General features: G+C 39.0%; 1 protein-coding gene and 1 long non-coding RNA gene across 2 annotated transcripts; one reads left to right on the top strand and one right to left on the bottom strand.

Moving 5' to 3' along the window:
* Positions 1 to 305: 305 nt before the first annotated feature.
* On the bottom strand, positions 306 to 16,416 carry LOC113568584 (NACHT, LRR and PYD domains-containing protein 3-like). Its single transcript, XM_081712741.1, has 10 exons — positions 16,329 to 16,416; positions 13,070 to 13,177; positions 12,382 to 12,465; positions 12,196 to 12,309; positions 9,186 to 11,144; positions 6,484 to 6,657; positions 4,658 to 4,831; positions 3,283 to 3,456; positions 1,117 to 1,163; positions 306 to 1,029 (listed from the first exon to the last, which is right to left on the bottom strand). Exons 2-10 carry the CDS (start codon positions 13,117 to 13,119, stop codon positions 488 to 490), a joined length of 3,318 nt encoding a protein of 1,105 aa, XP_081568867.1. The 5' UTR covers positions 13,120 to 13,177; positions 16,329 to 16,416; the 3' UTR covers positions 306 to 487.
* Positions 16,417 to 21,748: 5,332 nt separating this feature from the next.
* Positions 21,749 to 23,089, top strand: LOC145660301 (uncharacterized). Its single transcript, XR_014126557.1, has 3 exons — positions 21,749 to 22,115; positions 22,656 to 22,709; positions 23,030 to 23,089. It is a non-coding gene; the product is annotated as an uncharacterized LOC145660301 (long non-coding RNA).
* Positions 23,090 to 23,881: the final 792 nt, after the last annotated feature.

The following is a 23,881-nucleotide window of genomic DNA, read 5'->3' as shown; positions in this document are numbered from 1 at the left end:
AGAGAGAGATGTATATTGTGTGTGTTTGAGAGAGAAAGAGGTTTGTCTGCATATGTGTGCAAGAGATATAGGTGTATTTTGTGTGTGTTTGAGAGCGAGAGAGAGGTGTGTGTGTGTGTGTGTGTGTGTGTGTGTGTGTGTGTGTGTGTGTGTGTGTGTGTGTGTGTGTGTGTGTGTGTGTGTGTGTGTGTGTGTGTGTGTGTGTGTGTGTGTGTGTGTGTGAGAGAGAGAGAGGTGTAGAGTGTGTGTGCGTGACTGACAAAGACACAGAGGTGTAGTGTGTGTGTGTGTGTGTGTGAGAGAGAGAGAGAGAGAGAGAGAGAGAGTGAGAGAGAGGGTGGTAGAGAATGTATGTGTGAGTAGAGTATGAGAGATGGAGAGAGATGTATAGTGTGTTTGTGTGTGAGAGAGACATAGATGTAGTGTGTGTGTGTGTAGAGGAGTGTGTTTCCCTGCAGACTCAGGTGTTCCTCCAGGACACAGGAGGCTATTCTAGCTCACACACACACACTGAGGAGTCAAAACGCCAAACCCTAAACCCTGCATAGAGGGGCTCAGTGAATGTGGAGTGGAGTGTGTGTAAGTGTGTGAGTGTGTGTGTGTGAGCGGAGACGCTGTAGAAGGACAGAGTGCCGGCAGGCCAGTCCAGATACACTCCTACTCTGTTGGAGCTGGAGGGGGCAGAGATGTCAGTTCCCTTATTACTGTGTCTGACAGAGTAACTGTTATCAGAGCAGCTCAGACTCCAGGACTTTACATTGTATCCAAACACAGAGTCATAACTGAGTTTTTTCCTGCTGATTCCTTTATATGTCACTGATATATCAGCCCCTCCTCCACTCCACTCAGCCTCCCAGTAACAGCGTCCAGTCAGACTCTCTCTACACAGAACCTGATACAAGACATCAAATCTCTCTGGATGATCAGGATACGACTGCTGTTCCTTCACACACGTCACCTTTCTGTTCCCCTCAGACAGAGACAGACGTGTGTGTGCTGTGTTTGGGTCCAGTGTGAGATCACACGCATCTGCACACAAGAAGAGACATTAGAGGAGAGATCACAAATATTGTGTGTGTTTGTGTGTGTGTGTCTGTATGTACATTTACTGCTTACATTTTCTTAGTCCTGGTTTGATTCTGATCTTCCCAATGTATTCCAACCTAAAGAAACACACGCACATATTAGAAAAGTAACATATTCTCTTAAAATCAATAAAGAAATTATAGACACTCCAAAAGAAATATTCCTTTGTACAATCTACAGTCCTCCCAGTGAATCCCCTTATTATAATGAAGACATCTGTCCCAGTCTCCATGATCAGATCAATGGCTTCTAGGCCCAGTGTGCTGATCTGTGGAGATGTGAACACACTTACTGGATCTCTACCTGACTCCAACACACAACAAGGTAACACTCACATATTTGGACACCATTACCCAAGAAATATAACTAATCTCTCCTGATAGAATTCTGACACACAGGCGAACAGGAATGGATAAGACCTCCTGCAGATCTGTCATAGTCTGGGTCAGTACATTGTCAACGGTGGGTTACGAGGGGACTCTGGGGAGATACACCTTTTGCTCACCTCTTGTTCCCTGGACCTACTGAATCAGTACTAACAGACCTGGACCCTGGACCTACTGGATCAGTACTGACAGACCTGGACCCTGGGCCTACTGGATACGCATACAAACATTAGAAACCCATAGATATTACAATTACTTATGATTGAAAATTAGTTCAACAATTAGTTCAATCCAGCAATCAGCGAACTGAGAAAGAAAGCACGCATGGCATCTGTGCAATCAAACGTCAAATTCACATTCAAATACCAATTCAAATTTGGCACAAAATATTCCAGTCTATCATAGAACCAGTTCTGCTATGTGGTTGCGAAGTGTGGGGGCCACTCACAATGGAACAAACACCCAACTGAAATTATGCACAATGAATTCTATAAAAATATCGTGAAAGGTGACAGGAAAACAATAAATAATGCATGTAGATCTGAATTAGACCAATTTTCACTATTGATCAAAATTCAAAAAAGAATGATTAAATACTGGCTACACTTAAAAAACAGAGACCCAATTCACACCACTCCAAAGCCCTGCAGTGCCAAGAGCTGAGCAGAGAAAAGAATCCCCTCACACAGCTGGTCCCCTCACACAGCAGAGAAAATAATCCCCTCACACAGCTGGTCCCCTCACACAGCAGAAAAAAGAGTCCCCTGACACAGCGGAGAAAAGAGTCCCCTCAGACAGTTGGTCCCCTCACACATTTGGTCCTGAAACTGAGTTCATTAACACACACTAACACTGTAACACATCAGGACCAGTCTGAAATACAAACAATCAGACCAAACCAAATTATTACATTTCACAAACAAAACTACATCACCCACTGGAACACACACACACAAACACAAAGCAAAATGCAGTGTTATCTGATTCTAAAACATCAGTACACTGTAGCAGACGACCTGCTCACAATGACTGACATTAAACACAAACACACACACACACACAAACATGCACGCACACATACACAAATGCACGCTCACGCACACACACACGCACAGACTGCACTGCCCAGTTTATAAACACCTTTATGTATTTATGTCATTATTTATATTTTCTTATTCTTATTATTTATTTTCCTTTCTTTTCTCATTTTTCAATTATTATTTCATACCAAATTCATTCTTTTCAAGTTCTTTATAATAAGAGAATTCTTAATTTCCATAATTAAAGTTTCATTCCTGTTATTGTAATACTGTTTATATACTGCCAGTTCTGTTACTGCATTTGGTCATGCCAGTAAAGCTCACTGAATAAAGAGAGAGAGAGAGAGAGAGAGAGAGAGAGAGAGAGAGAGAGAGAGAGAGAGAGAGAGAGAGAGAGAGAGATCACATCTTAGGGTACAGAATTTATATATTCCGAAAAATCTGTTTTCTCTCTCACAAACGCATACAGTTCAGTCTCTCTCTCTCTCTCTCTCTCTCTCTCTCTCTCTCTCTCTCTCTCTCACACACACACTCACAGTCACACATGCACACACACACGCACACACACAAACACGTACAAATGCACACACGCACACACACAAACACGTACACACACACACACACACACACACACACACACACACACACACACACACACACTACCCATAATAATGGTAAGGTTCCTGCTCCACTCTGTATGAGAGCAGGTTGTATTTGAGAACACACAGTTGAGTATCAGATCAGATCAAGGACAGGAGATTTGTACATACCTGAGTGTGTCCAGTCTGCAGTGGGGATCCTCCAGTCTAGCAGAGAGCAACTTCACTCCTGACTCTCCTGGGTGGTTGTACGTCAGATCCAGTTCTTTCAGGTGGGAGGGGTTTGACCTCAGAGCTGAAGCCAGAGAAGAACAGCCTTCCTCTGTGACCAAACAACCAGACAGTCTGCAGAAAGGAGGGAAAAAGAGGAAAATGTGTTTGCATGTAGCAGACGTTACTGTAAAGAAAAGTTTGGAATTAAAAACCATGAAAAAGTAACCTTTTTTAACTGGACCTTTTTAACATTTTTTAATATTCTTAACTTTTTCATGATAAAACATGCCTATTATCTTCATGATGCAATTATTCCCAATATTATTAGAAATTTGTAATAAACGTTGGTAGTCTTTGTTTCCATAGCAACAGGAGTGCACAGACCTGCCATTGATGTCCAGTTGTAGTCCAAGAATATTTTGTACGTTATTGTTCATTTTGAACATCACTATCTGTTATATTTATATTATTTTAATTTAGAATTACAAAGGAGAACTGCAGTCAACTCTACCCTTAAACAATTAAGAAAATGTTTTTTCATGTGATGAAAACTTTCCCAGTTTGCTCTTTGGTCCCCACAGTCTTGTTTCTTATGAGTCAATCACTATTTTTTAACTGAGTTTTCAGTCACTGGCTAACATGGAATAATCCAGTAGATTTCTGTAAATGGTGCACCTCCTAAACTTGTTCCAGTCTGTTTAGCTCTATTCAGAGTTACTTACACCTTGGTACTGGTACTGTAATCTTCAGTTACATTGTGTATCTCACATACCCATTTGTAAAATGACAGATCACTACACTGTCCCCAAAATCTTAAGATCTATTAGTCTTTGTACAGCTCACTACACTGTCCCCAAACCCTTAAGATCCATTAGTCTTTTATGCAGCTGTCTTTAGATGTTTATAAATGCTGTGCTGATATGGGAATATATTTGTTGTTAAAAATATAAGGAACGGCTCTTACAGCACAGACTTAAAAACAGTGGACTACATCCCATCTGTATGGTGCAATGAAAGATTGGTCTACAATCAGTCTCCAATGTAGAATGATGTAAACATTGATGACTTGTGGCAGTTAGCTAAAATATATTCTTCTTGGGTATTATCACAAACTCTACCTCTAGTATATGTCAGATCTGAATAAAATAAATGAATAATACCTCTGCCCTAAATCATTTCTGTTTAACTAAAGTAGATTTTCTTGAATTAAGCCCTTTTTCTGAAATCATATATAAAAGACTGGTAAATCTATTTTTGGAATAAAAAAAATAGGTATCACAAAAGATCAAAGCATAAAATTTGCATTTCAACAATGAATTCACAGAAAGTTCACCTGAGAATCTCCAGTTTACAGTGTGAACTCTTCAGTCCAGCAGAGAGCAACTTCCCGCCTGAATCCTGCAGATTATTGTTACTCAGGTCTAGTTCTCTCAGGCGGTTGTTTGTGAGTTGTAGAGCTGCACCCAAAATTTCACATGTCTGTTCTCCAAGATTACACAATGGCAGTCTGCAATGGCAAAGATTTTACATTCAGTGAGGAATCTTTGTATGTATTAAGACCATAATGTATTTAGATCATGATGTCTGAAAAACTAAAGTTATGTGGCTTTTTGAAGAAGATGAAATGAATGTAGTTTGCTGTGTAATTAATGTATTCTTGATGTACATTGTGATGATCTTAAAAACATTTTCATAATCGCTGTTAAATCTTTTTTCTCATCTTTTTTCTCTGTTGTCTGTTGTGAGATCACATCTAAATGCATCATAAAGATATAACTGTTTTACGGTGAAAACATCGCTTCATGAGGATATGACTGTTTTACTGTGAATGTCACTTCATAAGGATATAACTGTTTTACTGTGAATACATCCCTTCATATTCAGTAGTCTAATAAAAAGGTTGCTTCTTTTCAATATTCAGGTAAATTAACCTGGTTCAGAGATATTTTGGACATATTTACAGATACAGAAGCATTTATTCTGGACAATGGCTCCTCTGCAGGAGTCAGACACATTGTATCAGACAATATCAATGTATCAGACAGTGTAATTGTATCAGATAGAATTATACTGATGCAGTGATACTATCAGACAGTGTAATTGTATCAGACAGTATCATTGTATCAGTCAATAACTAGCAGCCTCGTCTGGGGTGTTCTGCATATTCATGTTTATATATATATTTATATACATTTATATACATATTCAGATACATATTCATATTCTGCCCATAAAGATGGTTATAAGTAGAGCTGAGTTTGTATTTTTTTTCCAATCCCATTCAGTTACTATTTTGTGCTTCTTTATGTTGCTTCTTCACTCATCTATTTTCTTTCAAACACCTACACTGCATTCAGTGTACAATTTATTAATAACAGCCAGACTGTTTTACATTTATATAACTGCATCTATAAAGATAACTGCCATGTAACTGATAATTGTTTGTAACTTTGTTACAACAATTTAATTTGTATTATTTAACATAATTAAGTATTTCTCCAGATCAGTGCCTTAGATATCTCATTCTACTCATGAGAGAACAGTGTGTGTTAATGTATTGTTATCTATAAAAAATTACATGCAATAACATCCATGTAAAAGAAAATTAAAATAAACCTTTAGCCGTAAAGAATTTTTCTCCCAATGAGTCTCTTAAGCTTTACTAAGGAATGTGGTTTTGTCTTCTCTGATGATTATTATTTGACAAACTACACTCTGAACTGGTAGGTGTTGATAAAGCTCGTGGAGTACACACATTTGACTCTGAACTGGTAGGTGTTGATAAAGCTCGTGGAGTACACACATTTGACTCTGAACTGGTAGGTGTTGATAAAGCTTGTAGAGTACACACATTTGACTCTGAACTGGTAGGTGTTGATAAAGCTCATGGAGTACACACATTTGACTCTGAACTGGTAGGTGTTGATAAAGCTCATGGAGTACACACATTTGACTCTGAACTGGTAGGTGTTCACACAGTATTTTGCCCTTGTCACTGTGGGAAAATCTCCTTATTAAGATATCCATATTAAGATCCATTACTTTATGAGTTCAAATGGAGTTAAACAAATGACTTGAGCATCTCCAGTTTAGTGTCTCACCTGAGTGTCTCCAGTTTACAGTGTCTCACCTGAGTGTCTCCAATTTACAGTGTCTCACCTGAGTATCTCCAGTTTACAGTGTGAACTCTTCAATCCATCAGAAAGCAGCTTCATTCCTTCATCTTTTAGGGTGCTGTTACTGATACACAGTTCTCTCAGGGAGGAATTTGACGATGCCAAAGTGGAACATACAGTTTTACACAAATCTGTGTCCAGAGTACAGTTACCTAGTCTGCAAATACAGAGAAAATAAAGCACATTTAAAACAGAGTGTGAGAAATCAAACTGCACAAAAATGGTTTGAACAGCTTGAGAAAGAAAACAAGAAAACAAGCAAGTCAGTCTAACCAAGCTAGTGGCAGAGTTATTGAATAAAAAGATTTGCAGTTAATGAACATTTACAACATTAATATCTAACACCTATTATTACCTACTATTCACTTAGTGTTATATAAATAAAATCAGTATAAGACAGCTACATAGAACTACAACTAGACAAAACTAATCAATGTCTGAAAGAGTCTGGAGCAGGTGTGTTAAAGAGAGACTCAGGATTTACAATATTTAGAGCTGAAATATTAATTAATGAATCAACAAACCTTGGGTAAGTCATTAAAGTATTACTAAACAACACATACAGATTAGAACAATGATGTGACTACTTACAAAGAATTAAAAACGAAGTAACAGCTAAAATTATGAAATAACCAAGATATATGGACGGAATTTAGTGATCAGATCACATTCGGATTTCACTCTACTGCATGAAATGCGAGGCATAAACAACCAAGCCACACTATAATTGTAACCCCAGGTGGCCCGAGTGCTGCAGGGCGAGGGGCAGGATGCACAGACTCCAACGTCTGGGACGTACATTTATTCTAACACAAAGACAAGAGCACTCACGTGTTGCAAGCAAAGGATACGAACATGAAATGAGTAACATTAAACGAATATGATAAATACATCTAACAATGACAAGTATGACATTTAACATTATTAACAACACACCACATTGACACGTTACGTTAATGACCAACGGCGCTACATTCCCTGACGTGGGTTTAAATACACAGACAAATGAAGTACAGGTGTGTGCAGACATGGCCACAAATGAGGGTCCTCCTACTACACGTAACAGGCTAAACCACATGCCTCGCTGGAGGCGAACGTTCCATGACAATAATCTGATCACTCAAACCACAGTCAGAAGTGGTCAGAGATGGATGTTGATCGCATTTAATACAAGTGAAAGTCTCTGTATCTGTGTACAACTACTCAAGTGGAAACCTGTCTGCTGACTGAGTGCAGAAATTACATCTGCTGCCAGTCAAAGCTTCTCCTACACCGAGGCAGACAGGACTGAATCACTTAACTGACAATTCACCAAGTAGTAAATTATCTAGCCTAGCTAATGGTGAACATTAATCACAACATCCTGTTTCAGTTAGTGATAACATCAGCAGCTAGCTAGGTAATTCTCATAAGTCCATTTATGTAATTTAGTACTATTAACACAAAAGTCAGCTGCTTAATTGTTTTTTAGATATACATGCTTTTCATGAACTTTTCTTGCTTGGTAAACACTTCTGCCCATCACAGGGCTGATGCTCTCAGGGGTCTGATCTGTCTGCAGGGCTATAGCTGGACACCTCGTTACCAGTTGTAAATGGTTTCTGCCCATATCTGAGAGTGTATAATACACTGGTAATAGTCTGCAAGGAATCATGTTTACCATGTAGGTTTCAGGAAGTAAAACAGAAACGATGTGTGGATTGGTGTGCTTTTAAAATGTTAAAATAAGATCGGATCACATCTGGTCACTCTGAGGACGCATTTTAGTGAAAAGTGTAAACAGAATCCAGCCAAAATGAATTCCGGTACAATCTGGAAATGAAACACCTTAATTTAAGGTGTAAACAGGCTATTTGCTTGTACATCTGATGAAGGACCTCTGACCTAAATCTTGTTTCTCTGGAAACCTTGTGAAGTCCCTTTCCATGTCTACTAGCTCTATATCTTTAAACACAATACACTGTGTCATCCACGTACATGCACAGGGTAAGGCAGGTATTGTAGAAAGAGAAGACAGAGAACTTCCTGTGTTTAACTTTTGTAGTGGTATATTACAGTGGGTGTAATTAGCTCCATTAAAGACTCCACTTAATATTAATAGTAAAGTGGCTAAAGTTTGGTGTGATAAACTGATAAGTCAGTAGCAGTCAGTAATCCTAGCAAAGTGAACTCTAACTGAATCATAACCCTGACTGTACATTCACAGTCACACACCTCCCATTAACACTCATTAAGACAAGTTTTAATTCACAGCCACATACCTCCCATTAACACTCATTAGGACTAGTTTTAATTCACAGTCACATACCCCCTTTAACACTCATAAAGACATGTTTTAATTCACAGCCACATATGTTCCATTAACACTCATTAGCACTAGAAGTGGACAAAAAGATGTTATGGTCAATGTTTTATGTAAATTCTGTTTTGAAACAAAGATTAAGTTGTACTTTCATATTGAAATATATCAAATGCTTTTGCTGGTTCTATTCTGCCACCTTGTGGTGTGTTGTGGTGTGTGAGAGTTGAGGGAATACTGGACAATATGGAGGGACCAAATAAATGATCCAGTGTATCAACTCTAAAGCTGTGTGGCGTCTTCCTTGTGAGAGGGAATGAAATATTTAGCCATCAGTACTCAATTACTAATATAAATTATTGAATAAATAATAGTTAAACACTCACAGAGCCTTTCTGCAGTTAGCAGCAGCTGGAAACAGCCTCCTGTAACCCTCCTCTGATGTGTTGTATTTCTCCAAGTCCAACTCATCCAGCACCTCCTCTGAGGTCAGAAGCATGCAGGCTAGTGCTGAACACTGTCCAGGAGAGAGCTTCTTTCCTGAGTGTCTCTTTGATTGTAGATACTCCTGAATCTCTCTGGGGAGAGACTGGTCCTTCATTTCAGACAGACAGAGGAACAGATTGATGGATTTCTCAGTGGGGAGGTCCTCTGTTTGTATTTTGTCTTTGATGTACTGGACTGTGTCCGTGATTCTCACTGGGCTGCTGTGTATGTGTGTCAGTAGGCCTTGTAGGAGTCTCTGATTGGACTCCAGTGAGATTCCCAGCAAGAAACGAAGGAAAAGGTCCAGGTGTCCATTCTGACTCTCTAAGGCTTTACACAAAGCTGACTTCAGCAGGTCATGGAGAGAAACATTCTCAGACCTGGAACTGGACTGTAACTTAAAACCCTTCAGTGCCCTCCTTTTATTGCTGATAAAACAGTGAAACACATAGAGTGCAGCCAGGAACTCCTGAAAGCTCAGATGTACAAAGCAGTAGATCTTCCTCTGGTATAGCACAGATTCCTCCCTAAAGATCTCTGTGCAGACTCCAGAGTACACGGAGGCCTCAGTGACATCAATGCCACACTCTCTCAGGTCTTCTTTATAGAACAACACGTTTCCCTTCATCAGCTGTTTGAAAGCCAGTTTAGCCAGTTTCAGAATCATGGGCCTGTTGGATTCCAGAGATTTCTTTTGATCTCTTTCCTTTTTCCCCTCATACTTCTCATTCTTCATGTTTATCTGAGTGTGCAGGAACTGTATGTACATCTCAGTCAGAGTTTTAGGGATTTCTGTACCAGTTTGTTTTAGTATTTCCTGAAGCACAGCGGCTGAGATCCAACAGAAGACTGGTATGTGACACATGATGTGGAGACTCTTTGCTGTCTTTATGTGTGAGATGATTTTCTCAGCTTGGTCTTGGTCACTGATTCTCTTCCTAAAGTACTCCTCCTTCTGTGGGTCTGTGAATCCCTGAATTTCTGTCACACGGTTGATGTACTGAGGAGGGATTTGATTGGTTGCTGCTGGTCGAGAGGTTATCCAGATGAGAGCAGAGGGAAGCAGCTCTCCTTTGATGAGGTTTGACATCAGCACACCCACCGATGATGTCATGCTTATGTCAGACACTTTATTACACTGGGGAAGGTTCAGTTGAATTCTGCTTTCATCCAGGCCATCAAAGATGAACACAACTTTGCACACATTATATATCTTTGGGTCCAGGCCTTTTATTTCAGGGTAGAAGTCACACAGGAGTCTATGCAGACTATAGTGGTCATCTTTAATCAAGTTCAGCTCCCGGAATGGAAGCACAAACATGAAATCTACATCCTGATTGGCTTTTCCCTCAGCCCAGTCCAGAATGAACTTCTGCACTGAGACAGTTTTTCCAATGCCTGCAATGCCTTTAGTCAGAACAGTTCTGAGCTTTGGCACTTCTGGGCCTTTATCCTCTTTTGGTTCTGTGTGTCTGACACCTTCAGCCATCAAAGCTCCGATCTTCACTTCCTCCACGTCTCTTTCAGAACTTTGTACAGGTTTAAAGATGTCTGAGCAGTAGATTGGAGTGTCTTGTACCGGCTGTTTCCTCTGTGTTTTCGCCATCTGTAAAACCTCATGTTCTTCATTCACTCCTTCATTCTCTCCCTCTATGATGTATAGTTCTGTGTAAACCCTGTTCAGGAGGGTTTTATTCTCTTGTGATTTGATTCCCTCAAATAAACTCTCATACTTGTTCTTCATGCTGGTTTTATGTGTGTGCAAGACTCTGTTTAGGACATCATCCACTGGTGTGTGAGAGTCCTGCTGTATGGACTCTTCCATATCTTTGTGTGGGTGTAGAACAGGATGAGTTCTTCTGTAGATACATACAGTCATAATGGCAGTAATGAAACTACTGTATAATAAAGTACTAATAAAAACATTAACAGACTTGTGTGCTGAAATAAATGAACTTGGATAGTGATGGAGAACTGGGCCTTAATGAGGAACAGACTGATACAAAGTAGAGTGGGAGATACAGAGTGAGATTTACACACTGTACAGTAACACTTAGGAGTCAGAGGTGGGCGGGGCTATATGTGGGCGGGGCTAGAGGTTAGTAGGATGTAACTGTGACATTATAAGGATGATTCCTAATAACACAGGAAAAACAGGTCATAACACACACGGGGTCATATGGCAAAAACAAACAATGTTAGAACAAGCAAAAGAAGAAAGAGTCAGAAATGATGGAACAATGTTAACAATCACTAGAGAAAACATTAGGAAGAGACTGAAATGTACAGATAGATAGATAGATAGATAGATAGATAGATAGATAGATAGATAGATAGATAGATAGATAGATAGATAGATAGATAGATAGATAGATAGATAGATAGATAGATAGATAGATGATAGCTAGGAGAGTAACAATACTATACATATATAGACATGCAAATTAATGATACTACACATAATCAGTAATGAATTATGCACATACACACAGACATGTAATGAGACCAACACACACACATCAGAGATGAGTCACTATACACATACCTACATGAGGTCAATGAGACTATATATATGCATAGAGACATGAGGTCAGTTTACTAATTACCTCAAAAACTCTTTAGAGGGACATATTTAAAGGCAAATGTAAAGGTGAGCATGTCACTAGAAACCCCAAAACTAGTGCTAGAAAGCATTCACCAAAAAACAAAAATGATTATAGACAGAGTCAAGTAGCACTACATCTACTTCACTCTCTCACCTGGGGTCAGTCAGAGTCTAGTAGCACTACTTCTACAGCACCGTCTCTCACCTGGGATCAGTCAGAGTCTAGTAGCACTACATCTACTTCACTCTCTCACCTGGGGTCAGTCAGAGTCTAGTAGCACTACTTCTATAGCACCGTCTCTCACCTGGGGTCAGTCACAGCTGATCCACCACTGAATCCAGGAGGAATAATAATGGAGTTGTTACTCTTCAGAGACACACAGCCGGGATCTGGAGATTCTGCTCTCTGGCTCCCCCACCTGTTGATGATAAAAATGGTGAAAATAATTCACATCAAGTGAAAGTGAAAATCAGGAGAAAAATTAAAGTACCTGTTATGTCTGCTTGTGTCTGTCTTCCTTTTGTTACAGGCTTTGCCTCTCCGGTATCCCCCATCCTGATCCACACCAGGTTTACTGGTGAGCAGAGGACAATATAAAAGGAAGAGGAAGAGACAAATGGATTGGATTAGGGCTCACTGGAGAGGAGTTTGGTGTTGTTGGTTTTGACTTGTTGCTGCATTTTGAGCTTGTGTTTGCTAGACTTTGTGTATGACTTCGGATTTGCCCCTTGATTTATAGACCGTTTTGCCCCTTTGGTTGATTGCTGGATAATATATGTTTCTTGTATATATATTGTCCTGTATATAGTTACACACTGGTGGCAGGGAATGGCTGCCATTTTGTTTGGGTGTGGGTTTATCTGAAATTGTAGTCAGTGTAGTCATTGTCTGTTTAATTTTAACACTCAAACCCTATGTTACAGCCACACAGTCATAACAGCTCAAAATATAGACACACTATATACCCAATTATATAGTAGCACTGCACACTCCTCTGGTTTGTACTGTGCAGGTTAGTAGAGTGCAGGTTACACAACCCCAGCTGAGTGTTTAATAAAACCTCACCATCCTGATAAATGGCCATCAACACTCAGTGATCATCCTTACCACAGCTTACAAATGAGCTTAAAAGTGTAAAAATGGTGTAGACCTTAAATTACTGACAAAAATATACTCACTTTGGGTCAGAGGTTCCTCCTCCACTGGTGGAGTTATGATTCCCCATCATGGAGTTGTTCCTCTTCACACACACACAGCTGGACACTGGAGATGCTGCTCTCTGCTCCCTGTCAACAGTTCATACACACAGAGTGAATCAACACTGAATCAATGCCTGACAAAACTCATCAACATATATAAAAAAACAAAAACATATATATATATATATATATATATATATATATATATATATATATATATATATATATATATATATGATGTCAAACACATGATGTCAAACATAAAACACAATCACTGATCAGTTGTGGGTGGACAACTGAAACAGTGATGACAGCAGAATACTGAATACAATAGAGGAGTCAGTTACATACTTCACTACATACATAAAAACAATAAGTCATACTGAATGTATTTAGAGTAATCTTTAAAAATAACCATAAAGCTGTGCACCATCATTTGACAGTTCTATGTAACAATATTTCAAACATTTTAAATCATAAATCTCCATGATGCCCAATCATAAATCCAAATGCTTCTCACAGTGCCACAGGGGAAGATGGAAGCCTTTTACTGTACTGTTTTCACACAGTGGGAAACTGGAATCCTAATGCTTTCAACAGTATTTATTAGGGCTGTCAACTTAACACTCATAATTAATCTGGAAACATTAACACATAAATTTATTTACGCAAATTAATCATATTACCAGGTTTGAGCCCAGCTTCTTCCTTTTACCTGGCTGAATTACTGACAGGGGTGACCACAGATAATATGATGACTGAGGAGACAACATCCGAAGACAACAGCTGAACGGCAGGTTTCATTTTAAAAAGCTTCCTTCTTATTCAACTAAGTTGAGATGTTAAAAAAAAAAGGATTCCTTTAACCAGTTTATCATGCATTCCTTTATTCCAACACTACACATGAATTTGTTTAATCCCCCAAAATACAATCAAATACTAATATTGTAATACTGTATTAAAATGTTAAACTTCATGATTAATAATGATTAATCATAGTCTATTATTGTGATTAACTGGATTAATTTTTTAATCGATTGACACCACTAGTATTAATGAATTAATATTATATACAGATTATTTTTGATTACTGATTTTCTAAAGATTTTCAGTGCTGGTTCAGAATCCCCACAGTCCTGTGAAAGATGGAAACCTTCATTCTGTCTGTGCAATGATACATTATATTTAATCAGTTAAACAACCTTGTGCTGTATGCAACGTAATGTGTAATACATGTGGACAAAAACATAAAGGTTTCATATTTGAGTGAAACTTATCTCAGCAATCAGATTCTGTAACGGTCCGAATATGTGCACATTGTTTTGGAGTGTACCTTTATCCTAAATCAGTGTACCTCAGCAGTTCACTACATTTACAGTACACTATAGGTGGTGGTATCTTTGTCCTTAATCAGTGTACATCAGTTGTTCACTACATTTACAGTACACTATAGGTGTGGTATCTTTGTCCTTAATCAGTTCACATCAGTAGTTCACTACATTTACAGTACACTATAGGTGTGGTATCTTTGCCCTTAATCAGTGTACATCAGTTGTTCACTACATTTACAGTACACTATAGGTGTGGTATCTTTGTCCTTAATCAGTGTACATCAGTAGTTCACTACATTTACAGTACACTATAGGTGTGGTATCTTTGTCCTTAATCAGTGTACATCAGTTCACTACATTTACAGTACACTATAGGTGGTGGTGGGAAAAGTGAGGCTTGTGAAACACTGAGATGTTTGAAGCAGTTGTGTTGAAAATAGTTTCAAGGTCTCAAAAGTGTAGTAAAGACTACTGTAGGGAACTGGGATGATTGGCACTGGTTGGCTTTATACTGTGCTCAACCTGGTGTGTTGGCCAGAACACTTAAAGCCATACTGAGTTCAAAGTTGTAATAACAGGCATGGACTTTGATGTTACGGAACTGTGAAGTAGAGAATAGGTTACCCAATATTATATAATGCTATGAGATCAAGTCTGTGTCACCAATGTGTGGTCTAAAACACAAATACAGATATTACTTTAAATGTCAATGTTGTTTGTAAATGACAACATGCACAATACACAGAAAAGCCTTTCTTCGATTGTAATGCCTATAGTAAGACCAATATACAGTAACTGGTACTTGGGTGCCATCTAGTGACAAATCTCTAGAACTGACTCAATGACTTGATAAACGAAGAAATCTTTCCATTTATGGCATTTAGCTGACACATTTATCCGAAGCGAGTTACATTTCTGACTGAACACAACTTGAGCAATTTAGGGTTGTGAATGTAAATAATTATGATTATGGATAATGAAGATCAATAAAGTAAAATAAAGGAACAAACTTTCAGTTTTATTATAAGATTTATATTTTAAAATGATATATGTTTTGGGGCTTCTTCTCTTCCCAAATTACCTCCTCAGTATTGGAAAAGTTTAATTCACAGTGAACACTTGTTGCTGGCATACACAGGTGTTTTTACCATTATATAAATGTGTGGATGTACAGCACATCACTCCTGTCAGTAAACCAGAGGATCTCTCTCTATACACACTTTCTATATATTAATGTCACTATATCTATCCTAACTACTGCTCACTGGATGTCTCTCACTAGCCTATCACTCAATATCAATATCAATAACCTTCTATCTAGACAACACTGAATCTCTCCATCTCTCAAATTCTCTATTCTCACAAAACCCTCAAAGTTTGGGTGTGTTTTCTTGACTTATAAGCATTAATAGAATGTGTGACTGAGACAGATGTGTGATCAGGTTTGTTTCAGACACTGTCAGTCAAAGACAGGAGCGGCAGGTTCTGTATCACACCTGTAGAAACGCAAGCTTCGTTTAGCCGTGGTCACGTGACATGGCCATTTCGAGCCACACTTCAGATCAGTGTTTCAAAACGCTGCGCTTCAGAAACTCGAAACAAGCGTAGAAACGTCAGTGCCGTCTGGAAAGATCACTGACCAACCACGACTTAAAATCCAGATTTACAATAACTGACAATCTATATCTGACCCCGTTAAGTTATTTTAAATATAGCTATGCAGTCGTACTGGGTGTCCGCCATTTTAGTTGCGTATCTTCAGCAGGACTTTAATCTTTACCTTTAATCCACCTTTGGGATTAAATGGCCTACGAATTAAACGCGGAACTATGATTTCACAAAACATGCTGATTTAAACTGCACTGATATAGCATTTTATCAAACAGAATTAATGTAGCTAGAAATACCTTTAAACACGCGTATCTCCAGTCCGCTCAACTTTAAAAAACGACACTTCAGAAAATACTTTCATTTCAGAAAATACTTTCACTTCAGAAAATACTTTCACTTCACAAAAATACTTTCGTACAGGAACACCTGAGGGTAAGTAGAGGGCGGAGCAAATGTCACTCATATATATATATATATATATATATATATATATATATATATATATATATATATATATATATATATATATCTCTCCATCTTAACCTTGGGTTTAGCCAAATATTAGAGCATCCATTCAAATAGGGATTATATTTAAACATATGGTGTTATTCCATATCTTTATTCTATATGTTTTGCAAATTTGAAACCACAGGTTTTATTTACAAATAGTGTAAAAGTGGCAGTGGGGCTGATAGTGAATTCCATACCATGGGACAGACCTTTAAGACTGGGGCAGCCAGTGAGCCAAACGTCTAACACTAAAGTAAAATAATAAAATAAACGTTTTGGTAGCCCTAGACAACCACTCACAATAGCTTGCTGTAATTTTCCCAAATGTATACAAGGAATTTTCCCATTTCAAATAAATGTCTTACACAGAGCATCAAATTATTAAAAATATATCAGAGGGAGCTCCAGTGGAAGTGACTATAGTAGACCATTAATTTTGGGTACATAGTTCATTTTAAGAATATTAGCCTTCCCTCAAATAGATAGATTTAGTGATGACCATCTTCCGATATCTGTCTACTGTCATTTTCTGAAATACCGGACCAAAATTATTTTACGTTATCCAGAAAAGATGGAAAAAGTATATCCAAGTATTGTATACCTTGCTTGGGCCACTAGACGCAGCTTGCTTGAAAACATGAGACAGGACAATATTTTGTTAAGGGAAGGCCTGTGACCCTCCACAATTTTGTTTCTGATGGCCTTGGAATGCTCTTTAGTCTTTCCAATGTTGACCATGTATGAGTGCTATTCACTTGTTTAGGGAGGGACTTTTATAGTCAGAAAAGGCAGGAAAATATAGAAAATTAATCCAAGCATGTGAAGCTCATTGTTCTTAATACCTCAATTACTTCTTAATACTTGAGGGAGCCAAACAGAATTCTGGTGGTTTGAGCAGTTGAATAATAGCTGACCATATGGTAAACTTTTCTTTTTTTTTTTTTTTTTTATTTTGCAAACAGAAATAACATTCATTTTGATGCAGTGCATTTCACATGTCCAGGCCCATCTACAGTCCAAATTTCACAATGCTAAGTTAACTCCAAATGTGTAAACCTGCAAAATCTGCAGGGGGTTGAATACTACATATTAACACACAGCGCAATTAGGTAATTACATTTATGTGCACACAACAGCAGGACTATGGCTTTGAGAACCAGGACTCTGTTTTAAAGACTAGTCTGTTGATATTTATATATTTCTGTCTCATTTACATGTACAGCAGCACAGTCTGACTTTACAATGATAAACACCCTCTTCATGACACAATAAGGTTTATCAATGTGTGAGTTTATAGATTTTTTAAAAATAAAATCACACTACTAGGGTTTCTTAAGATGACAAGATGCCATTCTGGAGCTGTAATGCAGTTATTGAGAACTACATTAAATGTAGTATTGCAGTTATTGAGAACTACATTAAATGTAAAAATATCACAACTCCTTTCCTTGATTCCCTTTACAAACAGGATTATAATGACTATGGGATTATATTTATGATGGTGTATTGGGGCGTCTTGCCCTTCTCCTTGTTATCACCTGGTCTGGTCTTCAGGTGCTACAGCACTGAGAGACTTGAACAGTGATATTGAGGGTGAAGTGTTTGTTGATTTATTGAGGGTCGTATGTAGAGGGTTGAGCTTCAGGAGCAGACAAGGCCAAACTAAAAAAAAAACATAAGCCACACTAGAAATAAAAATTATTATTAGTTGGTTACATTTATTTAGCGCCATTCTCAAACTCAAGGACACTTTACAGGCAGAAATCAGTTTTTATTCTCAAATCACTTGTAGACAGATGAGAAGCGGAAGCCAATTTACACACAATGTTCTCTCTATCAGAAACCACAGAACCCACAGGACTGCAGGGTGCAGGGGAAGGGGAGGAGCTTAAGACCAGGACAGAGCAACACCCATAGCTGGAGGACACACACAGAGCACCAACCAAAGCTGGGACACACACACAGAGCACCAACCAAAGCTGGGACACACACATGCGCGCACACACGCGCACACACACACTCAGCACCAACCATAGCTGGCACACACACACACACACAGTGCACCGACCATAGCTGGGACACACATACACACACACACACACAGTGTACCAACCGTAGCTGGGACACACATACACACACACACACACAGTGCACCAACCATAGCTGGGACACACATACACACACACACACACACAGTGCACCAACCATAGCTGGGACACACATACACACACACACACACACAGTGCACCAACCATAGCTGGGACACACACACACACACACAGTGCACCAACCATAGCTGGGACACACACACACAAACACACACACACACACACACAGAGCACCAACCATAGCTGGGACACACACAGAGCACCAACCATAGCTGGGACACACACACCCACACACACACAGAGCACGAACCATACCTGGGACACACACACATCTATATCTACATGCATACACAACTCACATTGATACAGGACAGTTTTAGAGGATCCAGTCAACCTAACCTCCATGTTTTTGGGAGGAACCCAGAGGAAATCTACGCAGACAGAAGATGGAAACTCCACCCAGATAGGGACTCGAAGGCTGACAGGCAAACATGCGAACCACCAAGCCCTGCTGCCCAAAACAACCAACTGTCCCAACTGAACACAAACAATATTAAGTACAATATCCTTCCCTAACTCCCAAAAATGAATAAACACAGGTAAAGAATGGAGCAAATAAAAAAGGCATCAAACTCCCTATTTACTGACAACAATTCACACAGGACTATTATAATACTCTATACACAGAATGTCATGTACAACAGCAAATATTCCCAGAAAAGCAATAAGTTAGAATGATTTAACCAGCAGAGGACCAAAAACACAACAATCAGCAAACAATGCTCACTGAACAAACAAAACCAGCCACAGCAAAAGTAGAGATGAATCTCTGTCTCTCGCTTCTTCCCGGGCATTCAGCATAGGGTAGAATAAGACAACCAATCAAGACACAACACAGCAGCCCAGCACAAGTCCAGCACAGAACAGAAGACTTGATCAGGTGGAGGGGAGGAGCATCAAGAAGGGGAGGAGCCACAGACTATAAGATAAATGTAAACAAACCCAAACAACCCTACCCATAATGCAAACAGGGTTCTAACACCTTAAAACAGAAACACTCATGATTGTTTTGGTATCAGTAAGCAGGCATCACACAAAGTGCTGTAAAACATCAGTGGCTGGATCCAAGAGTGTCCATGTGAGAATCCACCACAAAGAGTCCAGTGAAAATCAACCAGGTCCACATGCTTTATTGGGGATATGCTTAGATAAACAGGACCTCAATTAAGACCAAGACCTCAAACTATGACACTCAGTCCACGCTGTTTACATGATCCTAGCATTCATAGTCAAACTAATACTGAACCACGTATGTGCATGTAAACATAGTTACTAATACTATGCACAACCCCCTCCCCAACATAGTAATTCTAGGCAACATTAAAATTACAGTAACCACACTTACCTTCCACAGTAACTGTGTATGTCTGTATAATCTCTTCATGCTTAGTGTCTCTGATGCTGTAAACTCCACTATCAGATGTTGTGGTTCCTTGCAGCTCCACAGCAGAGATGAGCGACACTCTCCGAGTGTATTCAGGTTTACACTTCAGTGAGTGTCCAGCCACTGTGCAGATCTGTCCACTAGAGGAAGCATCTGTACCTGTACTGTTATAAATCATCTCCACTGACTCTGATATGAGCAAATCCAGCACCAGAGGTTCACCAAGCTTAATCTGAACTGAAGAATTACAGGCTGTGGAAAAAACAATTGGAAACTTCAATGTAATATACAACTGATTTGACCATGTAACCTCAGAACTGCAAATCTGATATAAACATTTACACCTTACATACAAGCTCCTTCTGTTTTTCCCCAGATATCTAATATTTGTGAAGTTTTCCATGTTCTACCTTATATACCCAAGATAAATAAAGTTCTCTTTGTCTACATAAATAATGGTTTAGTAACAATAACTAGGTAATCCATCGAGGACACTTGCCCTCTATCTGTAGACTCACATCACAGATCGCTTGACCTTTACAGGCGCAGGTGTACAAGGACCTCTTAGTGTAATCAGCATCAGTGATGGTGAGGGAGAGATCTCCCTTCAGGTACTGATCATGGGACATGTGAAATCCCTCCTCTGACTGGCAGGATGTCTGGTTACACTGTGCCAGTATGTCATGTGGTTTATGATATAAAGTCCATGTGACCAGACCAGAACACGTCTGAGTGCAGGGGAGAGTAGCAGCATCATGAAGATTCACCTTTACTGAAGGAAAAGAGCCTGAAAGACGCATTAAGAAAAGAGTTTAAAATGTTACTGTGGTGCTTGAAAGTTTGTGAACCCTTTAGAAGTTTCTACATTTCTGCAAATATTTTAACTAAAACTTCATCAGATTGTCAAACAAGTCCTGAAAGATAAAGAGAAACAAATCAAACAAATTAAACCAAATATTAGACTGTCATTTATTTATAGAGGAAAATGACCCAATATTACATATTAAGGCAATAAATATCAACTTGTAAACAATATTTATTATTTAGAATGTTATTTATTTTATCTATCATATTCATGCATGATACAGTGTATGTATCTATATATAATATATAATTATACACATATAATACACCCCACACTAAATAATTCCCTACACAACTGAACCACAGTGCCACAATGGCTTTTAAAGAAAAAATATTGGATCTGTATTGCTATCAGGCAATATTCAAATGCAAGACATCAGTATCAGAGAAAAACTGGTATCATGCTCTCTCTATAAATACAGTAAAATTAAAAATATCATCCATTCACTCAGGCTACTTAAATATTCTTGGTTACTCAAAGATGCATTTCTATGTAAGAGCAGAAATGAATGATACTGCTCATTAGAACGGCTGCAGGGACATCTGTGCCTTCTATGTCTGTGTCTACATGTCCCTGTCATGCTCTGTTTTGGCTTTACAACTTGGTTTTCTTTCCATGAGCTTCTTTGTTTTGATTTTTCTGTTACTCCCCCTTGTCTGGTTGTTCTGCCTGTTTTCTCCTGTTTCTAGTTGTTCCTTGTTAACTCGTGTATATATTTCTAGTGTCTCTCCAGTCTTGTCACTGGTTATTGTTCACTCAGCCTGTATTCATTGTACTAAGCCTCCATTTATACTAAGGTCCTATCATGTTCGCTGTTCATATTGCCTGTGTTCTTCATTTCAAGTTGTTGCCTTGTAACCTGTTCCCAGTTGTGTTTCTGTCAGTGTATTGGTTCTATCATGTTTAGCTTTCATTTTCTTTATCTTTTGTGGGTCTGTCCATCTCAATATGTTGACTCATTCCACTGACCCTGATTTTCTGTTCCAGTATGTTCCAGAGAGCTTGCGTCCTCTCATTGGCCTGTTCCAATATTCTCCAAAAGGCCGCAGAGCACCATTGGTCTGTTCCAACGTGCTTCTCCAATTTTTACTGGCTCTCCTGTTGCCATCCCGTTGCTGTCCCAGCACCCTGCCACACTTCTGACTTACAGCATTTGGTAAGTGAAGCCAGGCTCCCTTTTTTACATTTTCCCTTCTATTTGTTGCGCTCAATTTCTTTCTATGGCTTTTATTCCCCATCTCGGTACATCCAGACTTTACTGTAAAAGTGAGATTTAATGGGCAAAGTTAGTGGCCAGACCAACAGACCGAGCTAACTAGCTGCTCGTTAACCTGTCTGTGTCAGACACAGTGCAAGTTTTCTCTCAGACATCTTGGTTATTAGTTGTGGGTGAATGAATGAATGAAGTTAATGAAGAAATTTCCACTTCATCTGAAGTTAACATTTGCAATACAATGACCTGTGCTACTGAAAATGACTGATTGTTATTTCAAACAACAATTAAATAGCACTTAAGCTTCACTAGCTGGGGATTCAGAGTTATCTGATTAACTGCAAAGAAGCTCCTTTTATCAAAGTCCATTTTCAAACACATGTTATTAACATAGTCCTGAGTAATGTACATTAATGCTGATTTAAAAAATGTTTAGGCATCAATTTTAGCATTAATTTTGGTTTGTTTCTCTTGATCCCTTAGAATGTTTTCCAAACTGGCATCTCCATATTCCAGGCCAGCGCCTGTGAGGGTGAGGTGAGTGGCCAAATATACAGCTGAGAGAGCAGAGACATACAAATTAGTGGAAGGTGTGCTGGTTAAGTCCACCAAGAGGGTTGCTACTTGTGCTCGCTCTGACGGGGAGCATTTTGTAGTGGCCCATTTAAAAAAATGATGATTGTCATCGAATTGGTTGTCTTATTTCAATAGGTACAATTTATCAGAAAAATACAGCAGCTCTAAAATGTATTTCAGTCCATCCACAGGAGTGTTTATAACAGATGAGGTCACAGTATCTTCAGATCTGGAAGTATAATGCTGCAATGCTGTCTGTCCTCCCTCCCCAACCTATAAAGACCTTCCTGACTGGAAAGCAGACTAGTGTGCACTCTCAGGGAGGGTTGTCAGTGTAATTATTATTTGTAAAAATATTAGCCTAATTAAATATATGCTATGACCCTTAGTGTCATAAGAGATACAATTACCCTTAATCTTAATCTGCACATATCTTATACCGACCATAACAAACCATTACTGAAATGACAAACATGACACTTGTTTTTAAGCTCTAAACTCGATTGACTGTTTTTGTTTTTTTAATTAAGTGTCATTTGTTGTATTTACTGATCTGTGAATCATTCGGGTCATTAATCATGAGAGGGTTTAAAAGGATTTATTACTATCAACATAGTACTAGACACATTTCTGGAGGCACCGCGCTAACTTGCATTGATCTAACACGAAATTTCTGAGACGTGCTCCCTCTGAATGATTTCATTAGGGCGCCTTTAGGCAGAGGTTACACGCGGTTTTAATTTTTGAAACATTTTGAATCAAGTTTCAGGACGGAAAAAGTATTCATCTGCATAGATAATAAATTAATATGTAATATTTCGTGAAGCTGCCAGGAACGGCAAGGGTGATGCTTTCTATAAGGTAACAGTTAATATAAAATATTAATAGATACACTTGATCATTTTACTGAACTGGGCGGCTGAACCTGAGCTTACGCGACAATCGGCGACCTGCCTCCAAACGTCTCTCCGTGTCCGTGTCTCCGCCTCGGCCGCTGTACTCGAACAGAAAGCTGAAGTCAAACTCGGGTTCCCATTTCGGGTCGGCGTGGCTTAGATTGCGTGGATACGGCTGCCTATCCTCTGCTCGGAGAGGAACAGGGGCGCTCGCATCCTGCGCAGTCACAGCGCACC

Source organism: Electrophorus electricus, chromosome 1 (genome assembly GCF_041902795.1).
Source record: "Electrophorus electricus isolate QZ-2024a chromosome 1, ASM4190279v1, whole genome shotgun sequence".
NCBI lineage: Eukaryota > Metazoa > Chordata > Actinopteri > Gymnotiformes > Gymnotidae > Electrophorus > Electrophorus electricus.
Note: the sequence above shows the minus strand (reverse complement) of the source record. Positions and strands in the feature narration are given on the sequence as shown.

Bases quoted from the DNA above. Each gene is read 5' to 3' on its own strand.
- LOC113568584 (XM_081712741.1), bottom strand. From the start codon at position 13,119: ATGATGGGGAATCATAACTCCACCAGTGGAGGAGGAACCTCTGACCCA. The intron at 6,658-9,185 runs GTGAGTGTTTAA...CTGTATTTGCAG, and splicing joins GCTAACTGCAGAAAGGCTCT to ACTAGGTAACTGTACTCTGG. The intron at 4,832-6,483 runs GTGAGACACTGT...TTGCCATTGCAG, and splicing joins TGTAAACTGGAGATACTCAG to ACTGCCATTGTGTAATCTTG.